Source organism: Arachis hypogaea, chromosome 17 (assembly GCF_003086295.3).
Source record: "Arachis hypogaea cultivar Tifrunner chromosome 17, arahy.Tifrunner.gnm2.J5K5, whole genome shotgun sequence".
NCBI classification, from domain to species: Eukaryota; Viridiplantae; Streptophyta; class Magnoliopsida; order Fabales; family Fabaceae; genus Arachis; species Arachis hypogaea.
The window spans coordinates 4,268,860-4,293,294 of record NC_092052.1 but is presented as its reverse complement, the minus strand read 5'-3'; the positions used below and the strand labels follow the sequence as shown (position 1 = coordinate 4,293,294).

The 24,435-nt window shown below is 31.0% G+C and overlaps 3 protein-coding genes and 1 long non-coding RNA gene across 27 annotated transcripts; 2 read left to right on the top strand and 2 right to left on the bottom strand.

Moving 5' to 3' along the window:
* Positions 1 to 773: 773 nt before the first annotated feature.
* LOC114925684 (uncharacterized) lies at positions 774 to 6,215 on the top strand. Its single transcript, XR_003815074.2, has 3 exons — positions 774 to 1,132; positions 4,956 to 5,114; positions 5,651 to 6,215. It is a non-coding gene; the product is annotated as an uncharacterized lncRNA (long non-coding RNA).
* Positions 6,216 to 11,911: 5,696 nt separating this feature from the next.
* LOC112762586 (uncharacterized) lies at positions 11,912 to 17,351 on the top strand. 24 transcript variants are annotated; one of them, XR_011874853.1, is made up of 8 exons: positions 11,912 to 12,392; positions 13,426 to 13,625; positions 13,822 to 14,270; positions 14,431 to 14,512; positions 14,692 to 14,786; positions 16,232 to 16,499; positions 16,573 to 16,638; positions 16,853 to 17,351. XR_011874853.1 is itself a non-coding variant. In XM_072222199.1 (5 exons), exons 1-4 carry the CDS (start codon positions 12,191 to 12,193, stop codon positions 14,465 to 14,467), a joined length of 888 nt encoding a protein of 295 aa, XP_072078300.1. In that variant the 5' UTR covers positions 11,912 to 12,190; the 3' UTR covers positions 14,468 to 14,512; positions 14,583 to 15,085. The 24 variants fall into 24 exon arrangements, 5 of the variants coding, with proteins under 5 accessions (XP_072078300.1, XP_029150234.1, XP_025664243.1 ...); XR_011874847.1 differs by having other exon boundaries at positions 12,116 to 12,392; positions 13,426 to 13,682; XR_011874858.1 differs by having other exon boundaries at positions 12,117 to 12,392; positions 13,828 to 14,270.
* On the bottom strand, positions 15,295 to 17,120 carry LOC112762585 (two-pore potassium channel 3). The gene is made up of 2 exons (XM_025808457.3): positions 16,120 to 17,120; positions 15,295 to 15,719 (listed from the first exon to the last, which is right to left on the bottom strand). Exons 1-2 carry the CDS (start codon positions 17,118 to 17,120, stop codon positions 15,575 to 15,577), a joined length of 1,146 nt encoding a protein of 381 aa, XP_025664242.1. The 3' UTR covers positions 15,295 to 15,574.
* Positions 17,352 to 17,511: 160 nt separating the features above from the next.
* On the bottom strand, positions 17,512 to 21,523 carry LOC112762584 (uncharacterized). The gene is made up of 8 exons (XM_025808455.3): positions 21,129 to 21,523; positions 19,990 to 20,735; positions 19,640 to 19,828; positions 19,403 to 19,494; positions 19,126 to 19,185; positions 18,938 to 19,007; positions 18,219 to 18,422; positions 17,512 to 18,053 (listed from the first exon to the last, which is right to left on the bottom strand). The coding sequence occupies exons 2-8, from the start codon at positions 20,668 to 20,670 to the stop codon at positions 17,646 to 17,648; spliced, it is 1,704 nt and encodes a 567-aa protein (XP_025664240.1). The 5' UTR covers positions 20,671 to 20,735; positions 21,129 to 21,523; the 3' UTR covers positions 17,512 to 17,645.
* Between the last annotated feature and the right edge of the window lie 2,912 nt (positions 21,524 to 24,435).

Here is a 24,435-nt window from a genome sequence, read left to right as displayed (position 1 = left end):
CACCGGTTGACAACACAAGCGAATCCATTGAAAACTCAGAGGAAGCAGGAGCACTGAACGATTTTCTTTTGTAAATATATAAGCTTTTCAGTCAAAATATACAGAGCATATTTGTTGTTATTGAATCCTAAGTCATGTTCTAATTCAACCCTTCATGCAAAATTTGAATATAAACAATACTCCAAATCATAGGTTTCAAAGCATGTTCAATGGCAGAGAGTGTGAATAAAACCACCTTCAACTTGATCATACACATGCAATGGCAGAGAGAGTGAGTAACAAAGCTTACCTCTCAACTATGCAATGCTCCGTCACGGCGCCGTCAATAGCTCTGTCGGGACCAACGTCTTCCTCCAAGTCAAACGTCTTCAACGAATTTTGGAAGGGAGAGCATTATGATTTTTTGTAATTCTGGAGAATAGAAGAGGAGTTCTGTGTCATCACACGTATGAAATTTGTTTATTTTTAATGAAATTGTTAGGGGCCGGGTTGGATGGCCAATTAATCTGCCCATCCAGGTTGGCATTTAACTGACACGTCATTAACTTAACGTGCCACGTAGGCATGGTGAATCAGCTCTAGAGACAAATTATTAACGAAAGGGCTAACTTGTCTAACGGAGTTAAAAAATAGGGGCCGGATAGAAATTTTTTTTCCTAGGGGTCTCATTGTCTTTTTATGTTATTATCAGGGGCAGTTTTGGTATTTTTCTCAGGAATAAAAAAAGAAAAGAAAGAGAAGGGATGAGGGAAAGAGGGAAAAAGGGAGTCACACGATAGGGAATTGAAGGAAGAAGAAGAAAGAGGAGGGGATGGGAGGGGAAGAAGAAGGGAAAAAAGGAAGAGAGGGAAAGAGGGGGGGACAGCGTCGGCGAGGCTTGGAGCTGCCATCGCCGTCGAAAATCAAAACCAGAGGAAGAGAGAGCTCACAAGGGAGAGAGGAGACGCGCACCGTCATCCGTCATCCGCACCCCTCAACGAGTGTAGTCCGTCATTCGCGCCGCCACTGCCCAGCCCAACCCCTCAACGAGCGTCCCCTCGACTGCACTTTCACCCTCCTACGCCGCTGCCGCCGCAACGGTGGTATCTTCCGCCAGGTCTTCTCCATTACCATCACCACCGATTTCTGTAAGGTTTGAGAAACCTATCCTTTCTAGGGTTCTAATTCTATTTCTGTTTCTTATTTTGTTAATTCACCAATTTTGATTCTAATTCTAATTTTGTTAATCCATTATTAATCACATTGTGTTCCAATTCTGATTTTGTTTCTTATTTTGTTAATCCATTGTTCTTCTGCTTCTGTTTTTTTTTTCTTTTGATTCTGTTTCTATTTTTAATGCTCCTGATTCTACTTATGTTTTTGTTTCTATCTTTGTTTCCAATTCTACTTCTACTTCCAATTTTGCTTATGCTTCTATTTCTTTTGCTTTTGATACTATTTCTATTTTTTTTATGTTTATTACATTGTTTTTGCTTTAATATTGTTGTTGCTGAAAAAGAAGAAAAACAAGAAATACTGCTATGATAGAGAAGAAAAATAAAAACTGTATTTTGGTGAAGAAGAATATTTTGGTCTAAAGGACGAGTTAAAAAAAGGGTTGGAGACAAAAAAAATTTTCGACTTATATTTTAGGAACCAAAATCGTACTTAATCATTTTTAAAATTTAAATCAAAGAATTTTAATCAAGATCTATTACGGTAACCAATCTCATATTATATATTATTTAGTAGGTTTTGGTTTGTGTGTGCATTGCCTCATTTTAATCTATTCTAGCATGTTATTTTTTAATATGGTGTCTTTATATATTATGAACTTTAGGGCAACTTTGTTTGGAATGTTAATGGTCGTAACAAAAATATTATAATCATGAGATATATATTATTATGGGTAATGTTAGGTAGACAAAAAACAGCTAAAACTTACTTTATTTAGTATTAATTAATTATCGCAACAACTAATGAATGTTAAATAAGGCAAGTTATGACTATTTTTTGTTGATTTTTTTTTGTTATCAAATATTTTCGTATTATTATATATGTATTAATAAGCAAAACTCACGTAATTTTCGATAGAGAGATCAGATATTGGTCCTTTATTAAATGTCTCCAGAAATTACTCACAAATAATATATAAAGACTACACGTACTTTTTAATCGGTGGTCCAATAATAATGTTATTTCTTAAAAAAAAAAAAAACAAACTAATATGCATGCAGGTCAAATTATTGATTAATTAACATTAATTATCAGGCATTTGACCAAGACTACACTAATAATACAGAAGATAGAAGCTAGCACGCGCAATTTTATCGTTAATTAATCACTGGCTTAAAATAAATTTAAAACATGGCATGCACATTGCACATTTCCCCCTTAGTCAACATATAATATATATAACATTTTTTATTTAATAAAAATATGATAACTATTTCAATATATAAATACTATTATTTTGAATTTTTTTACGTTAATTATTTACACCTGTTTTTATTAGCTAGGGTTAAATATGAGCACGGCAACAGCCAACATTTTGTATAGAAATTGAAAATTAATGATTAAGATACGATATTAGTGTTTATATTTGACCCCAAGAAAAAACGAGTTTAACCATCACATTATTTATTAAAAAAAACACACATTTGAAAATATAATTTTTGTTTTCACATATTATTTCGCGTATATATATATATAGTAATATTTATTTCTGAAAACAAATATCCCTATCCTCACATGCACGATTATATTAAGGGACCACTTTAATAAAGACAATAAAAATATTTTTTTTTAAAGATGTTTACATATGTTATGATATTATTGGACATTTTTATTAAATTGGTTAATAATTTATTTTTTAATAAACCAGAATAAAATCGGTTTATTATAGCAACAATAATAAACTCAATTGTCCGTATTATAATTATTAGACCCATTTGATCCGATCGATTTACACAATCTGAATCGAATCATGTTTAAATTTTTTGATAAAAGATAAATATATCCCTAATTTTTGTTTAAAAAAAAAACCAAAGTCTGGTGAATTTTGTAAATTGGTAAGTTCGACCGAGTCTGATAACAGTTGAGTTTATTGTTATTGTTATAAAAAAATCGATTTTATACTGATTTGTTAAGAAATTAAAAAATAACCAATTCATTAATACGTCAAATAATAATACGACACATAAGTGTCTTTATAAAAAGAAGTTTTATGTGTCTTTATGGAAGTATCCTTCCTATATTAATTATAACAAACAATATAACAATCCCTAATTCTCAAGCTGCTTGATACTACCATAATTATTATTACATACATAGATAACAGACCACCTATATATATTTTTAATTTCTTTTTTTTTTTCAGAGAAGCCAACTCTTTTCTACAAATGGGGACAATTTTTTTTTTGTTTTTTTGTTTTTTTTTTTAAATCATCCCTTAATAGATAGGGCACTTATAATGTCTACTTCTTCATTGAAAGATTGCCTCTAATATTGGTACATATATCATAGTTATGTGAAGTTGGTATAATTAACCGAAGACTTTTTTTATAGGTGGGTGCAAATCCAACAAAGAGCACCACCGGTTAAATGATCATATCACATTCAAATAAAATGGCCCCCACTAAACAAAAAAATAAAGCTGAAAATTAATAAGGAAGAAGTAAGTAGATAAAAGCATAATTTAGTTTGATTTGACTTTGATGGAAACACATAAAAAAATATTAGAAAGACAGTTAAATTGTATTATTTTTGGTCAACAATTATTTATTAATATTTAAAAATATAGATTAAAAATATATTATTAAATTATTAAAATAAATAAATTAAATTAATAATTAAAAATATGATAAAAAATAATAAATTCTGATAATTATTAAATATTTTTCGTATATTTCATGCATCCTTCAAATCCTCCCCCCCCCTTTTGTTTGAATGATGATATTTGAGTGGTATATATATATATATATATATATATATATATATATATATATATATATATATATATATATATATATATATATATATATATATAAACTTTTGCTTGCATGCATATCAATTTAGCTAATAATAAGAAGAATGAGTTTTGAGAAGTTAATTAGTTTTTGCCTATTTTATAATTTCTCTTTATCCAAACGCACCGTTTACATAAATAATTTACTCTATTTTTACCCTAACCAAACATAACCTAAAGCGGGTCTTAAAAGTGCATGACTTATATAGTGTAAATTATAAATAACTACATTTGACTCTAAAATGCTTATAGTTATATAGAATAAACATTTTTTTGGCTCAATTATAATCACATCTACTAATATAATTATATAAACGGTACATGTATTAACTCAAATAAGAATAAGATGCATGATTGACTCAACTATATCATAAAGGGCATTTATTACCACAATCATATATGTCTGGCTAATAAAATTAAATAGACCTAACTGAACTATATATATAATAAACTTTAACTTTTAGGTCATGACAGTTAAAAAAAAAGGTAAACACGAAGAGTATGAAGAATTAGTTTCATATTAAAAAAATAAAAATTTTAGTAAATAAGAGATTCATTAATTTAACGCTTTTTTTATAAATTTTTTCGGTGATCGAAAATTATTTAAAATGACCTAATAATAATTCTAACGAGCCTAGTATATATCTCTTGTTATATTAGGTTAAATTTGATTACGAGAACATGACAAGATAAGATACTAAGAACAAAATATAAAAGAGTAAAAGACAGAAATATAAAAGTATTTTTGTATTTTGTTTGATGACAACTTAGTACATATTATGAAAGTTTAATTTATTTTTATTTTTTTATTACAAAAATTAAAAAGGAAAGTATAATAGTAAAAAATAAATTATGAAAAATTAATAAAAATAATAAAAAAATTGTGTATCTACGTTTTTTCTATCAGGATAGACACAAAATATACTAATTTAATGTCTTTGCACTACAGGACATGCGGAGAATAGCGGTAGTTTAATTGCCGAATTGCGGCGATTTTGAATCGCCGCTAAATAAGTTACCAGCGGAACAGAATCCGCAGCGCATAAAGGCGCGGGGTCACATTTTGCAGCGGTTTCCAGCAACCGCTGGCATAACCATCGCAAATCAGGTATTTTGCGTCAAACAGTTTAGTGGCGGTATTTGCTGAACCATACTTACTGAAACTTATTTGCGGCACCGCTATTTGTTGCTTCGTTTCCTATGGACGGCGGTTTAAAACCGCCGCTATTCTTACGTTTTTTTAAATTTTATTTTGATTAATTTTACAAATTTGGGTATTTTTTTAAACTTCTTTTTATTTAAATAATCTTATCGTTATTTAATTTTTTTATTTTTTTATATTTTTTATTAGATTTTATAAATTTTTTCCATCTTTTTTATTTAAAGAATATTATACTTTTTTCTCTCTAAAATTCTGCACTATGGAAAAAAAACTCATGAATATTTAACTGCGAAGCAAACTAACATGTCTATTTTAATAATGTCAATAAAGCATTTCAATAGTCACCCAAAAAAGTAAAGTACTTGGCTAATAATTAATGCTGCATAGTTAACATAAACAAAACATATACTGAAAATCAAAGTATCACATAAATTCTAATTTCTATTTTCCACCATGTCTGTCCAAATAATTCATCCGTGCAGCGATATCTGGAGGCAGCTCCCCGCATTGCTGTTGGACCAGATAACTCAGCATACTCTCTATTGCCTGCCTCTTCGTTTTCTCTGCTGCTAATTCATCCTCCATTGCTTTCCTCTTCAATTTTTTTATCGTCACCTCCGCCTATAGTTCACACAGCATCCTTTGGGCCTCCTCTACTTGAGCTCTATCCATCGGCGGCTGCGAACTCGAACGGAAGAGTTGATTTGGTGTCGGCCCGTGTCCCATCCCACGCACTCTACCCGGGTGTTCTTTACCGAGAGCTTGGGCAAGGGAATCATTTTCTGACAATATTCTTGTAGATTCATCCAGCTGCTCAATCTCAGGTTTTTTTTTCTACAAGCATAAATAAAATTACACAATCACACTAAGCTAATAGCATACTCAACACATTTTAATAACTAAAGCCAACATGTTACAGCATAAATGATTAAGTGTACTCACACCAATCCTCCGAGCTTCTTCATGTATATAGCTGCCATCAGATCTTTTGTGCTTTAGAATCCATACTTCTCCCCTACCAACTCTCCTCTCTTGTTTTGTGACTGTGACAATACAATTTATGCTATGAATTTCACTTCTTTAAATTTTTTCAATACTTCTAACATTGTTTTACTCTATGAATAAATCAACACTAAATTCCACTCATCAATACTTGATTAGAAATTTATATTATCTCTTCTTCCCTTGCCATAGCCAAGCTTTTAGAACCGCCAGTATGTGTGTAAAGTTGCTTCTTTTGATTCAGCACGTTTTGCTTGCACTTCGCCTATTAAATATCAACAGTAAGCTTGAATTCAATAAAGTAATAAATATAGCTATGTAGTATATTCTACATTGCAAGAGACTCAAAATAATGGGGCAGTAAGTATAGTAGTGTAGAATTTGAATAAATTGTACGTAATCTTAATTTAAGTATTGCTTTAACAAGAACAATAGTTATATGGATGCAGTCCCTATTTATATATAAGAAGTTAACAATATTATTGTATTTCTAATATGCAAATGCAACTCCTAACTCTCATCACAACTAATGGAAAAAAGTTTTAGCAGGCATGTGTGAGATAGCCCAATAACAATTATATAGCATAAATTATAATAATAGGGGTACTCAAATTAAATTAAATACCTTTTACGGTAATAGACAAAAAATAAGGTTGTAATAATGAAGGTTAGTGTACATCAATCTCATCCTCATGCATGTATATATTATGATTTTAATCAAACATTCCTTTTGAACTGTGACTTATGCTGAGAATTGATATATTAAATTTAATTAATTATGTATATTAATTAACAGGGTTCAAATTCAAATAAATCGGAACAAAAACTATTTATATATATCAAATCATATAAAAAAATGATCAAATTTACATTTTTAGATTTGATTTGATTTTATTTTTTAAAAAATTATATGTATTAAATAAATGGGGTACTTTTGTTGCAGGATCATTACGATAATTAATGAACCACCTCTAATACTCTCTAGGAATTTCCTCCGGACGCTTCTCAAAATTATGCTCAAGTGTCCTTGTTGGTTTGTAATGCGAGTTATACAGCTTCCCCTTTGTGTCCTTCCAGGACCTCTCTATTTGTTGCAAAAGTGTTTTCTTGATTCTACCACTGCTATCCTGAAAGTGGAACATCTCCTGCGATGACAATGTCTAGCTGTAAGTAATTGCAAGTTGAAAGGTTTGATATGATTAAACAATGCCGAAAGTCATTACCTTTATGCAATCATCATAAACCCTGTCTTTGCCCCGCACTTTTTTCCAACTCTTTTCACAGATAGAAAATTTGCTGTAATCAGAACCCAGCACTCCTAAAATGCCACTCAACAAGCCAGCTCCATCTCCGACTGCTTGCCGTTTCTCATTGAACCTCAGTATGATCTTGCTACCATTAAGAGACCGCTCCATAGCCTCCCTCACACTCATTTTAGCTTGCTTGACTATTCCTTCAGAATCTATAAATAAAGAAAAAAAAATCTTATTTATGTGTTCAATGTGCCCAACATGTCAGGAACATAACAATATCATTAGCTAATCAACTAAAAAGTTTTATGGTTCAACACTTGTTACAAATGAGATCAACATCTCAAAACTTAGTAGTCTTTCGTCCTTTGCGCTTTTCAGCATCAGAAGTCATTAAATAAAAGGATTCATTATTTTGGACTATAATTCTAGATATAATTGATACAAATTATCTGCTTCTAGTTTGAGGGCTCATCAAATTCATTAACTCACACACTTTGAAATTTGGTGGTAGGTTCTGCTATATGGAAAGGAGTTGTCACTTCCAATTTATTTCTATGGCTTATCGTTTCAGACAAAATTGTTGAAAAAGTACCTAACAAACCTTTGATCTACCCTTTCAGATACCAGTTAATTTTAGTGAAAAAAAAGGGGAAAAAATTCATATGCAAGACAGAGCTAACAAACGAAGAACAAGATAGAACCTCACTAAAAAAAGGGGTTTTGTACATACCTTTATTGTAAACCACGAAACTGGTTGACGATGGATCCACCGGCAACGGGAAGCGCAATGCAGTTGTTAGTGGTGTCCGGAGGAGAACGGCGGCAATGATGGGCGTGGGGAGATGTGCTTCGTGCCTCTGCCCCTTATGTGTTCGCGCGATGAAGAGTCTGAGCTACGGATCTGATTCTGGAAAGGATCGACAGCAAGAGGGAGAAGGATGGATCGATAGCCACGAGACTCCACCGTCATAGATTGGGGCACGGTAGAGCAGGGAAGACTTTCGCGCGCTCTGCAGTCTCCTTTAGCGCGCGGGTTTCTCAGAACCTTGATTTGGATATTTTGAGGCGAAATTGGATTATAATATCAATAGATGGTTTGGGGTTAGCGGCGGGTTTAATGGGTTCGACACAAAAGCAGGTCGATTCGGCGTTGGAAGGCTAATTTGGAGATGAATCGCAGCAATCTACCCTAAGTTGCTGCGGTTTGTGACTCTGCAGGAAGTTTGGCGCAGGCATCCGTCGCGTCTATTGTAGTGTTGGACATAATATCTCTGTTTATATCTCATCTGCTAAATACATTTAAATTAAATAAACACAACCTTAAAAATGATAAATAATCTATATACTACATAAACAGAAATTTTCAGTTAGGATGTTAAACCCATTATTGAATTGTAAAAAGATGTAATTGGATAAATAAAGTCAACAATAATTTAACTACTTGGATTAAGCTCAAACAACAAAGTAAAATAAAAACCACATCAAATTTTATTGGCGTCTAAAGAAATTTATAATATTATATTTTATCAATAAATAAAAGTGTACAACATGTTCCAATAATTGGTTCGAAGTTTAACTAATAAAACGAATTACGAAATTTGTGTGTACTTTCGATGATATGATATTTCATTCGCCATCTCTATAAACTACTTTTAAAGGATATTCATGAAAAAATGGAAAAAGAAATTGATGGTAACCAAGATAGATTTCATGTGTTCATCATCATCATCATCATCATCATCATCATCATCATCATCATCATCATCATTGTCCTTAGCTATGAAATGAAAACCCCATCAATTATATGAGGAGCGTGAAATTGTTAACATGTTTGTGTGTCGTTTGTGTATGATATAATAATAATTAAGAACATCACTTATTGTTATATATCAATTCATATTAATTATTGATTGTCAATTATATATTTTGTCAACTTGGGTAGGTTGTTTGTTAGGTTTGTGCTGTACGAAGAATCTCTTCTTATATGAATAAGGACATCCCAACTAAAAATCAATATATAAATAAGAGAAAGTGCATGAATATATAAATAAGAAAAAGTGTATGAATTAATTTTTGAGTCAACGACAAATAAATTTTTGTATTTTTATTTTGAAAATAAATAATTTTTTATTAATTAAAAATACAAAAACGTCTCTCATTTTTTAAAATGTAAGACATTATTAGAGAGTAGAGACCGATTTGTCTTTATATATTTTGGATAGAGAGATATAAATGTCTCGCATTTTAGAAAGTTATGAATATTTTTATATTTTCAATTAATAAAAAATTTATGTGTCTTCGAATTAAAAAGTTAAATCTATTTATCTTTTTTTCTTAATTTTTAGTTAGTTAATATTAGTTAATACGAAAATTTACGATTTATCATTTAGAGTACAATATTAAAGATTAAAAAATTATATCTGATTTAAGATTTATAATTTAAAATAAATAAAATAATTTAAAAAAGTTATTTAATGTTGCCTAAAAAGTTTTGGTTTTCTAATATTATTTTATAAATGAATAGGAAATTAAAAATAGTAAGTAATATTTTACACATCAACTCGATTATAAAGATTAATGTAAAAATTTTGAATAATAAACTATAGTCATTTGACAAGTGAAAAAGAAAAAAAAATTATATTACTATTAGAAGAATAGTAATATATTTATGCCAACATGTTTAATCTAAAATTAGAAGCTAAGTGTTTCGTGTAAATTATTCATGTAACAATTTAAAATATGAGAGAATATATTACTATGTTAAGAAATTAAATATAAAATCCATAACATGAGAGAATATATTAAAATATAAAATTATTCATATAACAGTTTAAATATTATATTCTAAAAAAAATGATCGTATAATATAATGATTTTATGTTCTAAAAAAATTAAATGATTTTATATATGTATTTTTATTGCATCTTCTAATTCATTTAATATAATGGAAATATCCAAGTTAATAACATGTCAACAATATTATTGATTGCAAAACACATTTTTTAAGAAATAATTCAAGTAAAATCACTATTATCTTAGAATTAAAATCGAAATGTCCCACACCCAAACAAAATTTTTCTATACTTACTCTTATCGTTGAAATTTAAAAAGGCCTTTAGTACACAATGTCAAATCAAGCCTTTTATTTGCTTATCTGTTCATCATTAATTAATACATTAATTATCATCCTAATTAAACTTTGTAAAGCAGCTTGTGAATAATAAATAATACCAATCTTAAATTTTTTAAATTATTTAGTAAAGTATAATTTTTTATTTTATATTTTTTAAGTGAAGTTAAAAAATATATATAAAAAAATATTAAATAATAAAAAATATATTTTATTAAATAATTAAAAAAAAAAAAGAGAATCCACTTTCCTATAAATAAGCATATGTAGGTCACACTACTTCTCTTTCTATCCAGAATTCACAAGTCAAAAGTCAAAATTTTTGTATATAAAATTAGTAATTAGTAATTCAGTATATAGTTATAATATATGTTTGTCCACCCACCTTAGGGTTTCAAAAGAAATTAGTATTGTTATACTTGATATTAATTTGTGATATGCTACATTCCACTAAAACAAGAGATAAGAGTTTCTTTATCAAATAATAAATACCTTTGGAAATTTTTAACTTTTCTCTATTTGGCAAATGTAACAAAATTAAAAGTTGCTCTTAGAAATACTTAGAAAAAGAATATATAATACTTCAAATTCGTATAATATGAAAAAAAAAAATTTAATGATAGATTCAAGTACCTTGGCCATCAAAATTATTATGCAAATTGATGTTATTATTTATTTGGCAACTAGTTCAACTTTAGAATTTTTTATTTGTGGTGCGATTTGAGTTAAATAATTTTTTTTAGATAATTCGATTCAATTTCAAAGAATTTGGATTAAATTAGATTTGCAATTTGGCAAATTAAAAAAGAATAAATATATATAATAAATCTCAATACCATATTTTAAATAATTAACAATGATATAACAAATCTAAATCATATTTTAAAAAATTAATAATAACATAATAATAATAAAAATAAATAAATAAATAAATTTTAAATTTGTAAAATATCCACTAAATAATAATAATAATAATAATAATAAAATATAAATAAGATACAAATATATAATAAATTAAAAATATTACAAGTAAAATATAAATATAATAATAAAATAATAATATTATATTACATTGTGTAGTTTGAATTATATTAAATTGGTTTTGAGAAGTAAATCTGAAATCCGATCAAATTCATACGACCTTGTATAATTAGAATTCAATGAAATCTAAATTAGTATAATTTTGATCGATTTTTTTGGATTATATTAAATGAGCGGTTTAATTTAAATCGATTTAAATTTAAATATTTTTATAATTTACACATTAAAAAAATTTAATTTTATTTTAATAAAATTCGAAATGTCCAATTTGAACCCTTTTTAAGTCTTATGGTCCGTTTTTTTCTTTTTACCAAATTGGACAGTTAGATTTTCATTCACAAATTATCCCACATTTAGATATAACACTTCAATGGCTCATAAGTCATAGCACCAAAAAACACCCATTTTAACCCAATAAAAAAAAATTTCGACATTTTTATGGCAAATAATATAACTTCCATTTTCTGTTATTTTGAATATTTTTATTTTTAAAATAAGAAAAAAAATTCAAATATTTTTGCTTTTATTAAAAAATCGTTTTCTGTTGCAGAGTGTGCTTCAGAGAGAGAGAGAGAGAGAGAAAGAAGAGAGAACAGATGATAGCGAAGTGTGCCTCACCCATTCCCATTGCCATTGCTGTTCCCAGCAGCCATAGCCACAGACCTTCACTGAGGCCCATCAACATCATCATCAAGTGCTCTGCTTCTTCTTCAACTTCATCAAATATCAACAGTTCTGAACACCTTCGTTCTCAGCTCGATCATCTTCATGCTGAAGCGAACACCACCACTACCAAGGGTATTCTCTATCTTCCTCTTCAATTTTACTTCTTCATACACTCAATTTCCTTCTCAATTAAATAACTTTATTAGAGTAAAGGAAAAATGAAAAATTTAGCTGCTAACCCTAACCTAGTGAATTATGTCACATGGGAACCTAGTTACGTTACCTATAGCTAATTAACTATTAACTATTCATGAGAATTAGGAAAATGTTGTTTTTTTTTTCCTTCCCAATATATCCCTTTGCAATTATTAGATTTACTAATTGTGGGTTCTTTTATCAAAGTGGGGGTTGATAGTAATGAGTGAGAACAGAAATTTCTAAGGTAATCATTTTCACATGCAAATGCTGCTTTCTTGTATACACTAGACACACACAAAAAAAGGGTATCACCTATATATTAGAGCAGAAATTTTAACCTGTGACCATATTTGCAAAAGGGGCATTGTTTGTTGACCTTGGAAGCTGCTCAAGAAAGGAGATGGTGCCTTGCAACTGAATGATGTCAAATAGTTGATTTGGTGCACCATTTTTGTTTCTTGCTTCCTTGATACAGTTAATGGGATCCAATTGGTCCTTATAATATTACTATAAGTAAGTGCCATTTCAAGAATCCTATAGGTTACTGTTCAAGTAGAAAAAACAAAATCCAAAAACCAAAAGAACTCTTTTCAGACTATGTGAATTTGAACTTGTATCATTTCACCAGGAGAGAAAAGAACAATGAGAAAAACAGAAAAAAGAAAAAAAAAAACTTGAGAGGTCTTGCGTCCTAGACATATGATTTTCAATGCAGATACTACTTTACAAATTGTGCAATTGTCAAATGGTGTGTGCATTAGGTCTAGTTTAATGTTGCGGTAAATAATACTATTGTGAGTTCCCTGACAAAGTTCAAAGTTCTGCCTTTTGAAACTATGTTATGATTTTCTTTATCTATTTGAATCTAACCATTGTTGGAAATCTACCTAGTGGCTAACGGCTCAGTTGTTATCATTGCTTTTATCATGGAAATTATATAAAAATTTATGTGGGGTGTTTGGTGCAGCAAATAATGCTAGAATGAGGCTCCTGCGGCTGTCAGAAGCTGCAGAGAAGCTCCAAAAACAAGCAGCTATAAGCATTCAGAGGGGAGATGAAAATGGTGCGAGGGAAATGCTTTTCCAGAGGAAGAAGGTGTTGCAAGCTCTGGAAAAGTCTAAAAGCCGTATCGAATTGCTTGATGAGCTATCCACAAAGCTAAGTGAGGTGAAGGGAATGCATTATAGTACTCTCAGAGTTTCATTGGAAAATATACCCTTTGAAGTTTGTAAACCCTTTATAACTTTATTTAAGAACTGATTATGTCTCTAGAACTTTTTTTTCCTATAAATTAATAATGGCTTAAACCCAAAAGCAGGGCAGGGAATCTCCTTAGAACTATTATAATGGAAACTTCTTGTAGTTTCAGGCAATATCTTTGAAAGAAAGTCAGCTCATTGGGTCCACAATGAACATGGAAGACACAATAGAAGATGCTTCAAGTCCCATTCGAATTGTTGCACCATCGGAGGAGGTTCAAGGAGATTTCTCCGAGGATGACTCAGAACCAAACACAATGAATTTCAGTGATATTCAAGGGAACCAACTAGATGATGAGGAGGCTGTGAATATTCTGGGATCACTTAGCAATGACAGTTGGAATGAAGACAATACTGTTAGCTGCTTGTCAGTTACATCTGCTTATGACGAATTCCTGGAAAATATAGATAAAAAGCTTGACGAAATTGAAGCTGAACTAGTTACTGTTTTGAATGTCTCAACGTTGGTTCTGGACAGTGAAGAGAGACCAAAAAATTCCAGGTTGCAACAAACAACAGAACTTCTCGAGAGCATCCGCACAATAAGACAGAGGTATCACTTTTCAATCTATACAAGCATAAATTCTTATTTTCTTCTTTGAAAATTTAAATACAATTTGTTTTTGGGTTTTAAGTATTGTTGAGAAATGAGAATAATATATGAAGAAAAAAGACCAGAGTAATCTAAAACTTTCGAAATTTCAAACTCACAGAATTGCAAGTATCAATGTATCACAGAGGCAAAACTGAGGATCTGATCAATTTTGTGTTGCCCAACTCATCTTCTGCCGCCAGGTGAGCACTACCTTCATTTGTAAGAAAAGTTTGCCACAATGTTCTTATGGCCCTTATTAACTCAATGTAGGAACAAGAAAGGCACATGGGATATGGCTATTATTACAAAAAATAGCATTGTTGATTTTTTTTCAAATACCGCTAGTCCTTCCAACTTTCTTTGTCTGATCCCATTACAGAAGTAGCAGATTGGAACAAATTGCCTAAGGACTAAGGATAACTCAGTGAAGTGGCTTGTCAATGCCTAAAACTTCCATTGTGCTTTCTGCTTAAGGTAATGGAGCATCCTTAGAATTAACCATTGTGTTAATCCCTTAGTGGTTTTATAATTTTCATGAAGAATTACTATGTTAAATCATACATCTGATATGTATCAGGTAGCTACAAGGTGTGGAGTTTGTAAATATGGCTTACAAGATTCACTTTTTATACTATTTTGTTCCATTCAATACCACAAAATCCAGTCATATTGGGAGGCTTTGCAACTATGGATAAAATTCCAATGACAATAGTTAATATTTTGTTTAATCATTACTTAGATCGCTGACTAATGAAACCATTTTTTCCCCGGTATTATTGCTATTTTTCTTGCCGTTGTTATTAGTTATTTATTTTGTAAGTAGAAAAAGATGGAATTATGATTACAATTGTTTCAAAACTTTTTAAAACACTCATTAGAATAAGTAACTATAATTACATTAATGAATATATTAGCACATTCATTATATATGATATGAAGCAAGCAATGGATATTATTTTGTGGCAAAAATGGGATCAAACTATTTATATGAAAGAGCGTGATTTTTATTCAGTTAAAAGAGTACAACAGCAATCCAAATTGTGTATTCTGTTCACATTGGTGTATGACATCACACCATCAAACAAATGGAACTTGCACTAAGAACATTACTGACAACCATGATAAGATACCTTTCACTTTTGAAATATTTGTGCAAGACCAAAAGGGTAGTGCTCCCACCTCCTAGTGCATCCATATTCCATGGTTATTGCAAATGGCAATAAATGGTTCATAATGCCTAACAACCCAAGTAGATATTTGAATTAGACATTTACCATAAGGTCAGCAACACTAATCTTGCCATAGATGCCACAACCCAAGGAATCAAATTGTTTGCTTATTTGCAGAATGTCAATCTCAGTTATTTTTCCCATTTCCTTGAGCTTGTAGATAAGAAATTCGGACTTGCTGCAAGAACAAATGTGAAAGGTTAGAGGATTGAGAAGAGTGAAGTATGTTATTACTCATTTATTCCCTCCTTGAGAGTGGAGAAAATGGTGTATGCAAATATACTGTTATTGGATTGGATATCAGTTATTAATGTTGATCTTGATGATGATGGTTCTTTCATTTCTGTCCCATCATGCATTGAAATGATATTATGTAACTACACCTAGTTGATCCTATAATTTTTGTCATTTCAAATTTCAAGCGACTAAAAACTAGCTTAAGCTACAAATTTTGGCCAATGTTGTGTCCATTTCTGCTTTTGTAACTTTAATGCATTGAATTTGAATGATTCTATTCTTCTGCATATTGTGAAAAAGGACAAGGAAACATGTAATAAGAAAAACCAAACTCAACATACCTTATTGATCCATCATTATCAAGGTCTGCAGCTACTAAATCTGACATAGTTATCTTCTTATGAAGAACCAATTTTGCTACCTTACGTTTCCTCTTGTGCATGCTATAATCAGTTAGGTACAGAAAGGCCCTAGCAACTGCCAATGTACTTACCAAAAGCCAGATAATCGCGAAGCATCTTCCAGTTACAGTTTTGAAAGCATAATCGCCATAACCAACTGTCGTAACAGACGTAATGGAGAGATAGAAACTGTCTATCCAATCCATACCCTCTAGAAAGTGAGCTGTGACTGCTCCTGTTGCGATGCAGACGATGACAACCACCAAAGCTAAAGAAACTTTTGTCCGAATTCGCATTCTTCCTTTCTCTTCATCAACTATGTAAGTCCAGAGAATTCTCTTATATCTATTCTCATCCATCATGCTCAACGTGAATGCTTCTTGAGTATCACAGATGTATTCAACCAAGCCGCTGAGGAGAAAACCAGTAAGTCCAAAACCAACCAAAATGAAACCACAGGTAAAGATCTTGGTAGATGTTGCATCAGGAACAATATCTCCAAATCCAATTGTGCTTAGAGTTACTACTGTGAAGTAAATAGCATCTATAAGCTTAAGTGTGGTGGTACCCTTGAAACTCCCATTTATCATGTACACTGCAACACCAATTGCCAAATACAAGAATACAGAGATGAAAGATACCCTTACCATTAAGGTTGATGAATTTTGTATAGGTCTAGGTTCAGAGGGCTCATGAAAGTCTATGCCAGTGTCGGTGAATAGTACGGCCGGTGCAGAACGTGAGCGATGTGCAGTCATCCTTTTTGTGATGCTCAAGTTTTCTAAGAGGTTTATATAAGGAGATGTGGATTGGCTCAGTGATGGAGCAGTAAGAGCATGATCATGGAGACATAGTTCATGGTGTGATGTTCGTGTGCTTGGTGGTGAATGTGCTTCTTCTCCTTTGCTGGAGAAGGGACTCATGCATAGTGAAGACAACATGGTGCATTCAGATACAGTTGGAGACTAATGCTAGCATTAGCAAGCAAGAAGCAAATGTTCATCCAACTACAAGTCAAACCAGAAGAATGAAGTGTTGGTTCTGAATTTAGCTATTTACCTAAGAGTCATATGGCTCTAAATTGCCACATGTTATAAAGAACTATTCATAAGTTACCCTACTAAACTATTGTTTTGATGTTTTTAATAATATATTATTAGGGCTAATATCAATTGGGTTTCAAAACTTTATATTTGATTATTCAAATTTAAGTGTAACATTCACATAAACCTGAATTGAAATACATTTTGGCCTCAACTAAATCCCATGTGTACAAAACAGGACAAAGTATAAGTACTAGGTACAAAAGTTATTCTGCAAATTGAACCCAGATTTTAGGAGACAAATCAATTTTTAGATTCAACTTCAAGAGAATTCATTTTTACATTGGATCAACCTTTTTATTAGAGAATAATCACAATGATACACAAAAAATCTAAAGATCTACCATACAAAAGTACAAATATCTATAAACTGAAAAACCTTGAGAAAACAGAGCGATTATTTGCACCACTTGGTGCCCCCCTAACTTCTGCAGTTGGTGGAACATCCATCTGAGGACCTGTTTTTCGCACTTGAGCATGAGTTTCTGCTTCATGTTGAAACATCCTGACCAGCTCTTCAAGCTCCAGCTTTCTCACTGCAACATTTTCTTGCATTATGGGTTTCTTCAAACCGAGATAAACCAATCCTATTCCAATAAGTATAGCTCCCAACACAAACAAGACGGCAGAGAATAGACCAAACGCATAAGGAGTTCCTTCGGCTCCAGGTATTCCGTCAACGTTTATACCAAATAGTCCGGTGATGATGGAAAGAACAAGGCCACAACCCCCAAATATTCCAAGGTTATGCGTAACTGTGAGGCTTTTATCCTAAAATAAGTAGCAAGAGTGTAAGACTATGCAAATATACCCTTACTATTAGAGACTAATTTGTTGTTAGGAACCAATTTTGAGGTATTATGCATAATTGAATAAAACATTAGCGAATCATAAATATATTGATATAGTTCAGTAATCTGTTATGATTTCGGAAACCTGCAACCATGCACGGACTGTGCTTTGCAGGACATCTTGTATGGTGAACAACCGTCCTCGAACTGCTTCTTGCTCCTCAATCATTTGCCTAGTACTCTTTCTTACTCCTTCCAGCAAGGCTCTTGTTGTATTCCCTCTCAACTGTTGAAGAAGTTCAAAAACAATTTCCTCTCGCGCATGGAGCGACCATTTCACTCTTATAACCTGCTAGGCCATACAAGGAGCATAGATAAATGTATAAATTTCTATATACACAAGTTACACATATAATACTTATGTTCATAGTAGAGTACCATTTGAAATGAGTAGAGATTAGAGAAATCCATCAGATTTCTGCAGAATTTCCTATATGCATGACAAAATATATAGATATTTTTAAACAGAAGCCGACAGAAAAATTGGCCAGTTAGTTTTTGCATACATTTGTTTACTCCTTCCTTCCATGTTCAAATAAGGTAAACATGAACACTAGTATTTCAGAAGGATTTGACTGATATAGAACATATAAGCTAAGTTACCAAAGCACCATAATCATGTCATTATTAATTACTTAACACAAAAAAGTTTAAAAAACACTACATTATAGCCAATTAAAGTTAGAGAAGTTATACAAATGAAATTCTCCAACATAATCAGCAACAATATAATTCACAAAACAATGTTATAATTTATAACTGATTTTCTGCAAATAGAGTATATGTCATTCTGCATAGTTTTACCTGGGTCGATAATCTTCTAATTTCCTGGTTCAATATTATTGTGAATAGATGTAAATCCTCATGGTTTCTCCTGTCAAGAACCAAAAGAACTTATTGTATAATGCATATCTAAGTTATAAACGGAAAAGGTAGATCAGCCACTGAAGATAAACGTTTTATGTGTAATGATCTAAAGATAATGCAATCACCTGTTCATAAACATCAACTCAACTTCATCTGCAGCCCCAAAGATGTGTTTACGCCACAACCTATGACATCCAATGGAGAAACTCAATGTTTTTAAATGAACATCAAACTATTAGAATCATGACCATTCTACACTAAACAAAATAAAAGTTATTGTCTGAAAGTAACACCTTTTGATCCATAATTCGGCTGTATTCAAGATTTCGTTTATCTCTTACACAAAGGTCATAAATAGAATTAAAAGGCAAAGAAACATAGATTATTGGAAATAATATTAACCTATCGTCCCATCGTGCAAGATGGCAAGCTAAGTGTGCTACAACTTCATGAATGGTGCGCGGAATGTTAGCACCTCCAGCAGCAAGCAGCTCCTGCATGAATTGCAGCAGTGGAGATTTAAGTACTTAGTTTAAGACAACTTTAGATAAAATCATATAAACAATTAAAGAAGTATAACTTAGGCAAAACTACTGTCAGATTACTTGGTGGGATAAAGGCTTAAGTCACTTGACAAACCTGAACTTCTAGAATGCCTAATACATTTATGTTTGATGCAGAACCCTTTACATGCATGGCTGTAACTAAAAAGTTTTGCGCCTGCCATGATCGGAGTACAACAGGTATGTCATCTTCCTCTGCTAAAGGATCACCAGCTGACTGCCCCAGAAGTTCAAATAGCAGACCGCCAGCGACTCGGACTGGAACCTGTCAAAATAAGCATTTTAGACTGATTTCATAAATTCAAAAACCTGTATTTTTTAACACTAATCCTAGGAAATGGCAAAAAGAAAAACAATAGGATACAATACAGGACACAAGGAAACATATTCGAAACAAGATAATAGCAAATTCCACTAGTTCATTACCTCATATAAAAGGTGCTTCATTCGTTCACTTATTAATCTACTTTCATCTTTCAAAGCTATGCTAATAGCAGGATGTAACCAATGAGAATTACCCAACCATGTAACAACAAATGGATGGCTTGCATCCAAATGACACCACCATGTTGGACCAACAGGCCTTTCCCAGTAAGGAGTTGCAACATCAGCAACAGCAACATCAATCTCATCATCTGTGAAATCAAGCAGCTGTGAGGCCCAACCATCATCAGTTCGCACTGCCTGCACAAGTTCGGAGATCCTAGACCAACCAATTGGCCTCCAGTAACTTCTAGGAAGACCCTCTTTGCCAATGAATTGATGAGGTGATTGGTGATAATCATCTAAACCATCATCAAGACCACCAGTTCCAGATTGATCTAGCAAAGTTGGGGGTGAATCAACACAGCCATTCCTACTAAACTTTCTTCCTTCAAATCTTTTCTTTGCCACATCTCTAACTCCCTTGATGAACTCAAAGGCACAGATTAGTCCATCAGTCCAAAGTTCCCCTACTGATACCAAGTTGTCCCCTGAGGGAGATTGGAGTTTCTGATTCCACTGCTTCTTCATTTCACAATGTTCATCAACTACTGAACCTGGATAATCTTCATTCACAACGTTCATTACACACTCAAGTAGAGGAACTTGAGCCTCAACTACCATTGATTTGAGGGGAGAGTCTCAACTCTCACCTACTTAACAGCCATGATCATCAATTCATCACTACTCTGCATTATCACACCAAACGAAACACTCTCAAAAATTGAGCATAACAATCCATAATTCATCGTAGTAGAAAACCTAAGATACTAAACAAAACCAAAAACAAAATCAAAATCAAAATCTAACAGCAAGAAGCTTCTTAAAAAGATCATTAAAAAAAAAAAGAATTATCTTTTTTTTTACCCTTTTATTAAAAAGAAAAAATATATGGAGAGGAAAAGAAATGGTAAACACACAACATATGCAAATGGCGTATAAGATATAATTAATCATTTAAAGTTACAGAAGAAGAAGTTGAGGATACTATCGACAATTCACACCAAACACAACAGAACAAAACGAAAAGCAGTTATCATAATCATATATGTAAGAAGAAGAAGAAGAAGACAGAGGAGAACCGCTAGGAACTACGGTGGCGCGCACGTGGTGAATTGTGACACACTGAAGAAGCTTAGCAGATTCTCATGCACATTTTTCGAACAAAATGAAACCTTTTTCAAATAGTTTGGGTTTCTCTCAAGTTAACATTTGATACTATCAAAATCTTATAATATAGTAGGAAAATTGAAAATTTCAATCTTCAAAGGTTAATTTGCAGAATTTTCTAAAATTTAGGAGGATAAAGCGTATATTTTGAACATCAAAGAGTAAAGTACAAATTTTTCAGTGAGGACTTGTAGTTGTAGGAATATAAGATTTTTTCATTTTTATGAATCTTTTTAACAAAGGAATCTTTACATTAGCAGTATTAGTAGTAGGAAGGAGTCAAAGTGAAAGTGAAGGAAAAATTCCCAAAATAGAAAATTTTATTATGATTAGATTTTTATTTTTTTTATTTTATTAATTTTTTCATTTTAAGTAAATGTTTTGAACTTATATTTATTGTTGAATACTTTCTTTTAATTTTTATCACTTATTGGTTTAATATTTATTTACAACTATAAATTAAAAAATATATAAGATTAAAAATATAGTTTTTAACCGCAAATATTAATGACTATCTATTAGGATATTGAGAAATCATTAATATTTAATTGAAAACAATTTGGGAAAAAGATAAAAAAAAATTGACTTAAAATGTGACTCTAACAATTTTGTCTTTTTTCTTTAAAAAAAAAAAAACTAATTTAAGTTGGGTCTTAATGGGAATATTCTTGTTGCCTAAAATGCTTAGTAGAGATGAGAAGATTTTTGTTAAAAGAATTATATTGCTCTGCTTCTTATTCTAATTAATGGCAATATACATCAGTAGTTGGTCTGTTTAATGCCTTTACAATCAAATGAATTCTGAAGCATTTAAATGTACTAACTATTAACAACTAACTAATAACACTCTAGTTCATCTTCTAAACACATATATGCAAGCACCATCCATGGCAAAAAGGAATGTCAAAAATAAAAAGCATATGCAGAAACTATGTTGTCAAAATTCAGGTGGTTGGAAATCTTGCCTTCAGCTTGGTCTTTGTTTAGGCTTTCTTTGAAAAAGCCTGTATATCTTCCTGCATTGAAGAATGACATAATATACTCAGCAAAGGAATAAAACAAAATAACAAATTTTTAAATGCTAAGGATAATTAAGAGTTTTCAAAACTAAAAGCATGTAGAGACTAGAGATAAACTCAGTTGTGTACACTAAGGATAATTAAGAGTTTTCAATTGTGTACACTAATTGGAAACTTTAAAATGGCAAATAACTATTCTATCCCCTATTACAAGAACAGGATAATGATGTCCAGACATAAAAAGAAGATACAATTTTCAGTCACAGTGGTTGATCCAATCTACTGCTCAACATTTGTATTCTCTGGAGTTGAATCTGAAGTTTTTTTTTTTCTAAAATCAGAAGAAATCATATTATTTATGCGATAACAGGTGCATGATTGTATCTTTTCCAAGACATTAATTAAGAAAGAATCCAAAACTGAAAAAGAATATATTTATTCCATAGTGGTTGCATGATTTCATCTTTAATTACCAAAATGTTAATTCAAATAAAAACTTTTGACAAAGAACAATGAAGAACATAATACTTTCTTCTTTTCTTCTTTTTTCTTTTCTTTTTGTTCTGAGCTGGTTGATTAGGTTTAACAATTTCTTCTACAATTTTAAAACATTACTACAATAGCATCAAACACACAACGAACAATAATATGTTGAGAGTTATAAAACAATGGATAATTAGGTCATGTTCTATTGTGTTTGTTGTATTTTTTGCTAAGTCAAAGGCCTGTCCATACAAGGTATTTCATATAAGTTTTAGTCATCTGATCTATCATTGACATATAGATATTTGATTTATGATCTATTAAAATAGATATTCCCATTGCAATGACTTTTACTATTAAAGTAGGCCGTGAAACTCCAATCCACATATTAATTCATCTTTCTTTTTATCTTTATCTTAGGCTAATTATGAATTTTACTTTTTCAAATTCCATGCTTTCATCTTCGATGGATGATATCTTTTACTGCAGATTTTTTTAATACTTATTGGTTTATTTTTTTAATATTGAGAAGCTTACATATTCCTTATTATTTTAATTATTCTGTTGTTTCATGATAACATTTGTGCATTGAGTTGTTCTATTGTCTATATGCGACAATTTCAGACTATTGATACATTTCTTGGATTTTTTTATTAAATTTGCAAATCCATTTTCTTGGGGGGTTGGATAATTTTTTATATGCATTTCTTGGATTTTTAGTTCTTGAGGAAGAGAAGGCAAAAAATAAGTGTTTAATTTTAGCTTTGTTTGATGTTTTAAACTCCTAATGCATCCTCACTTTTGTTCTTCTCTTTTTAGCCATTGAGAATGCTATGACTATGACTAATATTCCAAAGGAAGAGATGGTTTATAAAATTTGTGCCTTTACTGAATTTTATAAAATATTAGAGGTAAATATTAGGTAAAACATCAAAGACTTACCCAAGAAAATGATATTTTCTTCGTTGATGGATTTATTCTTTTGTTTTTCACCTATTCTGTTTTTCTTCTTTTTTTTTTAGATTACGGTATTAATGTTGTTTTTGAATCAATTTGATGCAGGATTCAAATTTTCTACTATTATAGATTGTTATTATTTTGTGATGAAATTTTTTACTAACAATTTTGTCTTGATGATTCTATTTTTTGAAAAACTTTCAAGTTTAATGGACCATCAAAATTTCTATATTTGTTTTTTGTGTGCTTTTCATTATAAGAAGATTATTAAGTTACTTAAAGATCAGATTAGGAATTTGGTCCCTCAAAAATACACTTGACATGAAATTAAAAAAATTTGTGATATTTTCAACCTTAAAATGCATTTCATAGTTCATCTTAGAAAGGTGTTATATCTATTTGACTAAATTTAGAATTTTAGACATAAATATACTCATTTTGTAAGGATTTTTGACATTAATTTTTTTTTTTTACTTATATAAATCTCTGTATATTAATATTATGTCTTTTTAGCAGCAGTAGTAGTAAAGACAAAAATCCTAACAAATGAGTAAGAGGACCAATTCTAAGAAATGAGAACTTGCTTCTTTAATGATAAAAAAACAGGCAGTCTCTTAGCATGTAGGATAATCTCCTATGTTTCTCATAATATTAATGAAGGGTCTTAGATAAATGCTTTTTGCTTATCTTACTTCATAGAAATGTTTTACTTTTGGTTTTTTGGGGACTGCTCTTTGTTATTATTACTTTTAAAGTGTTT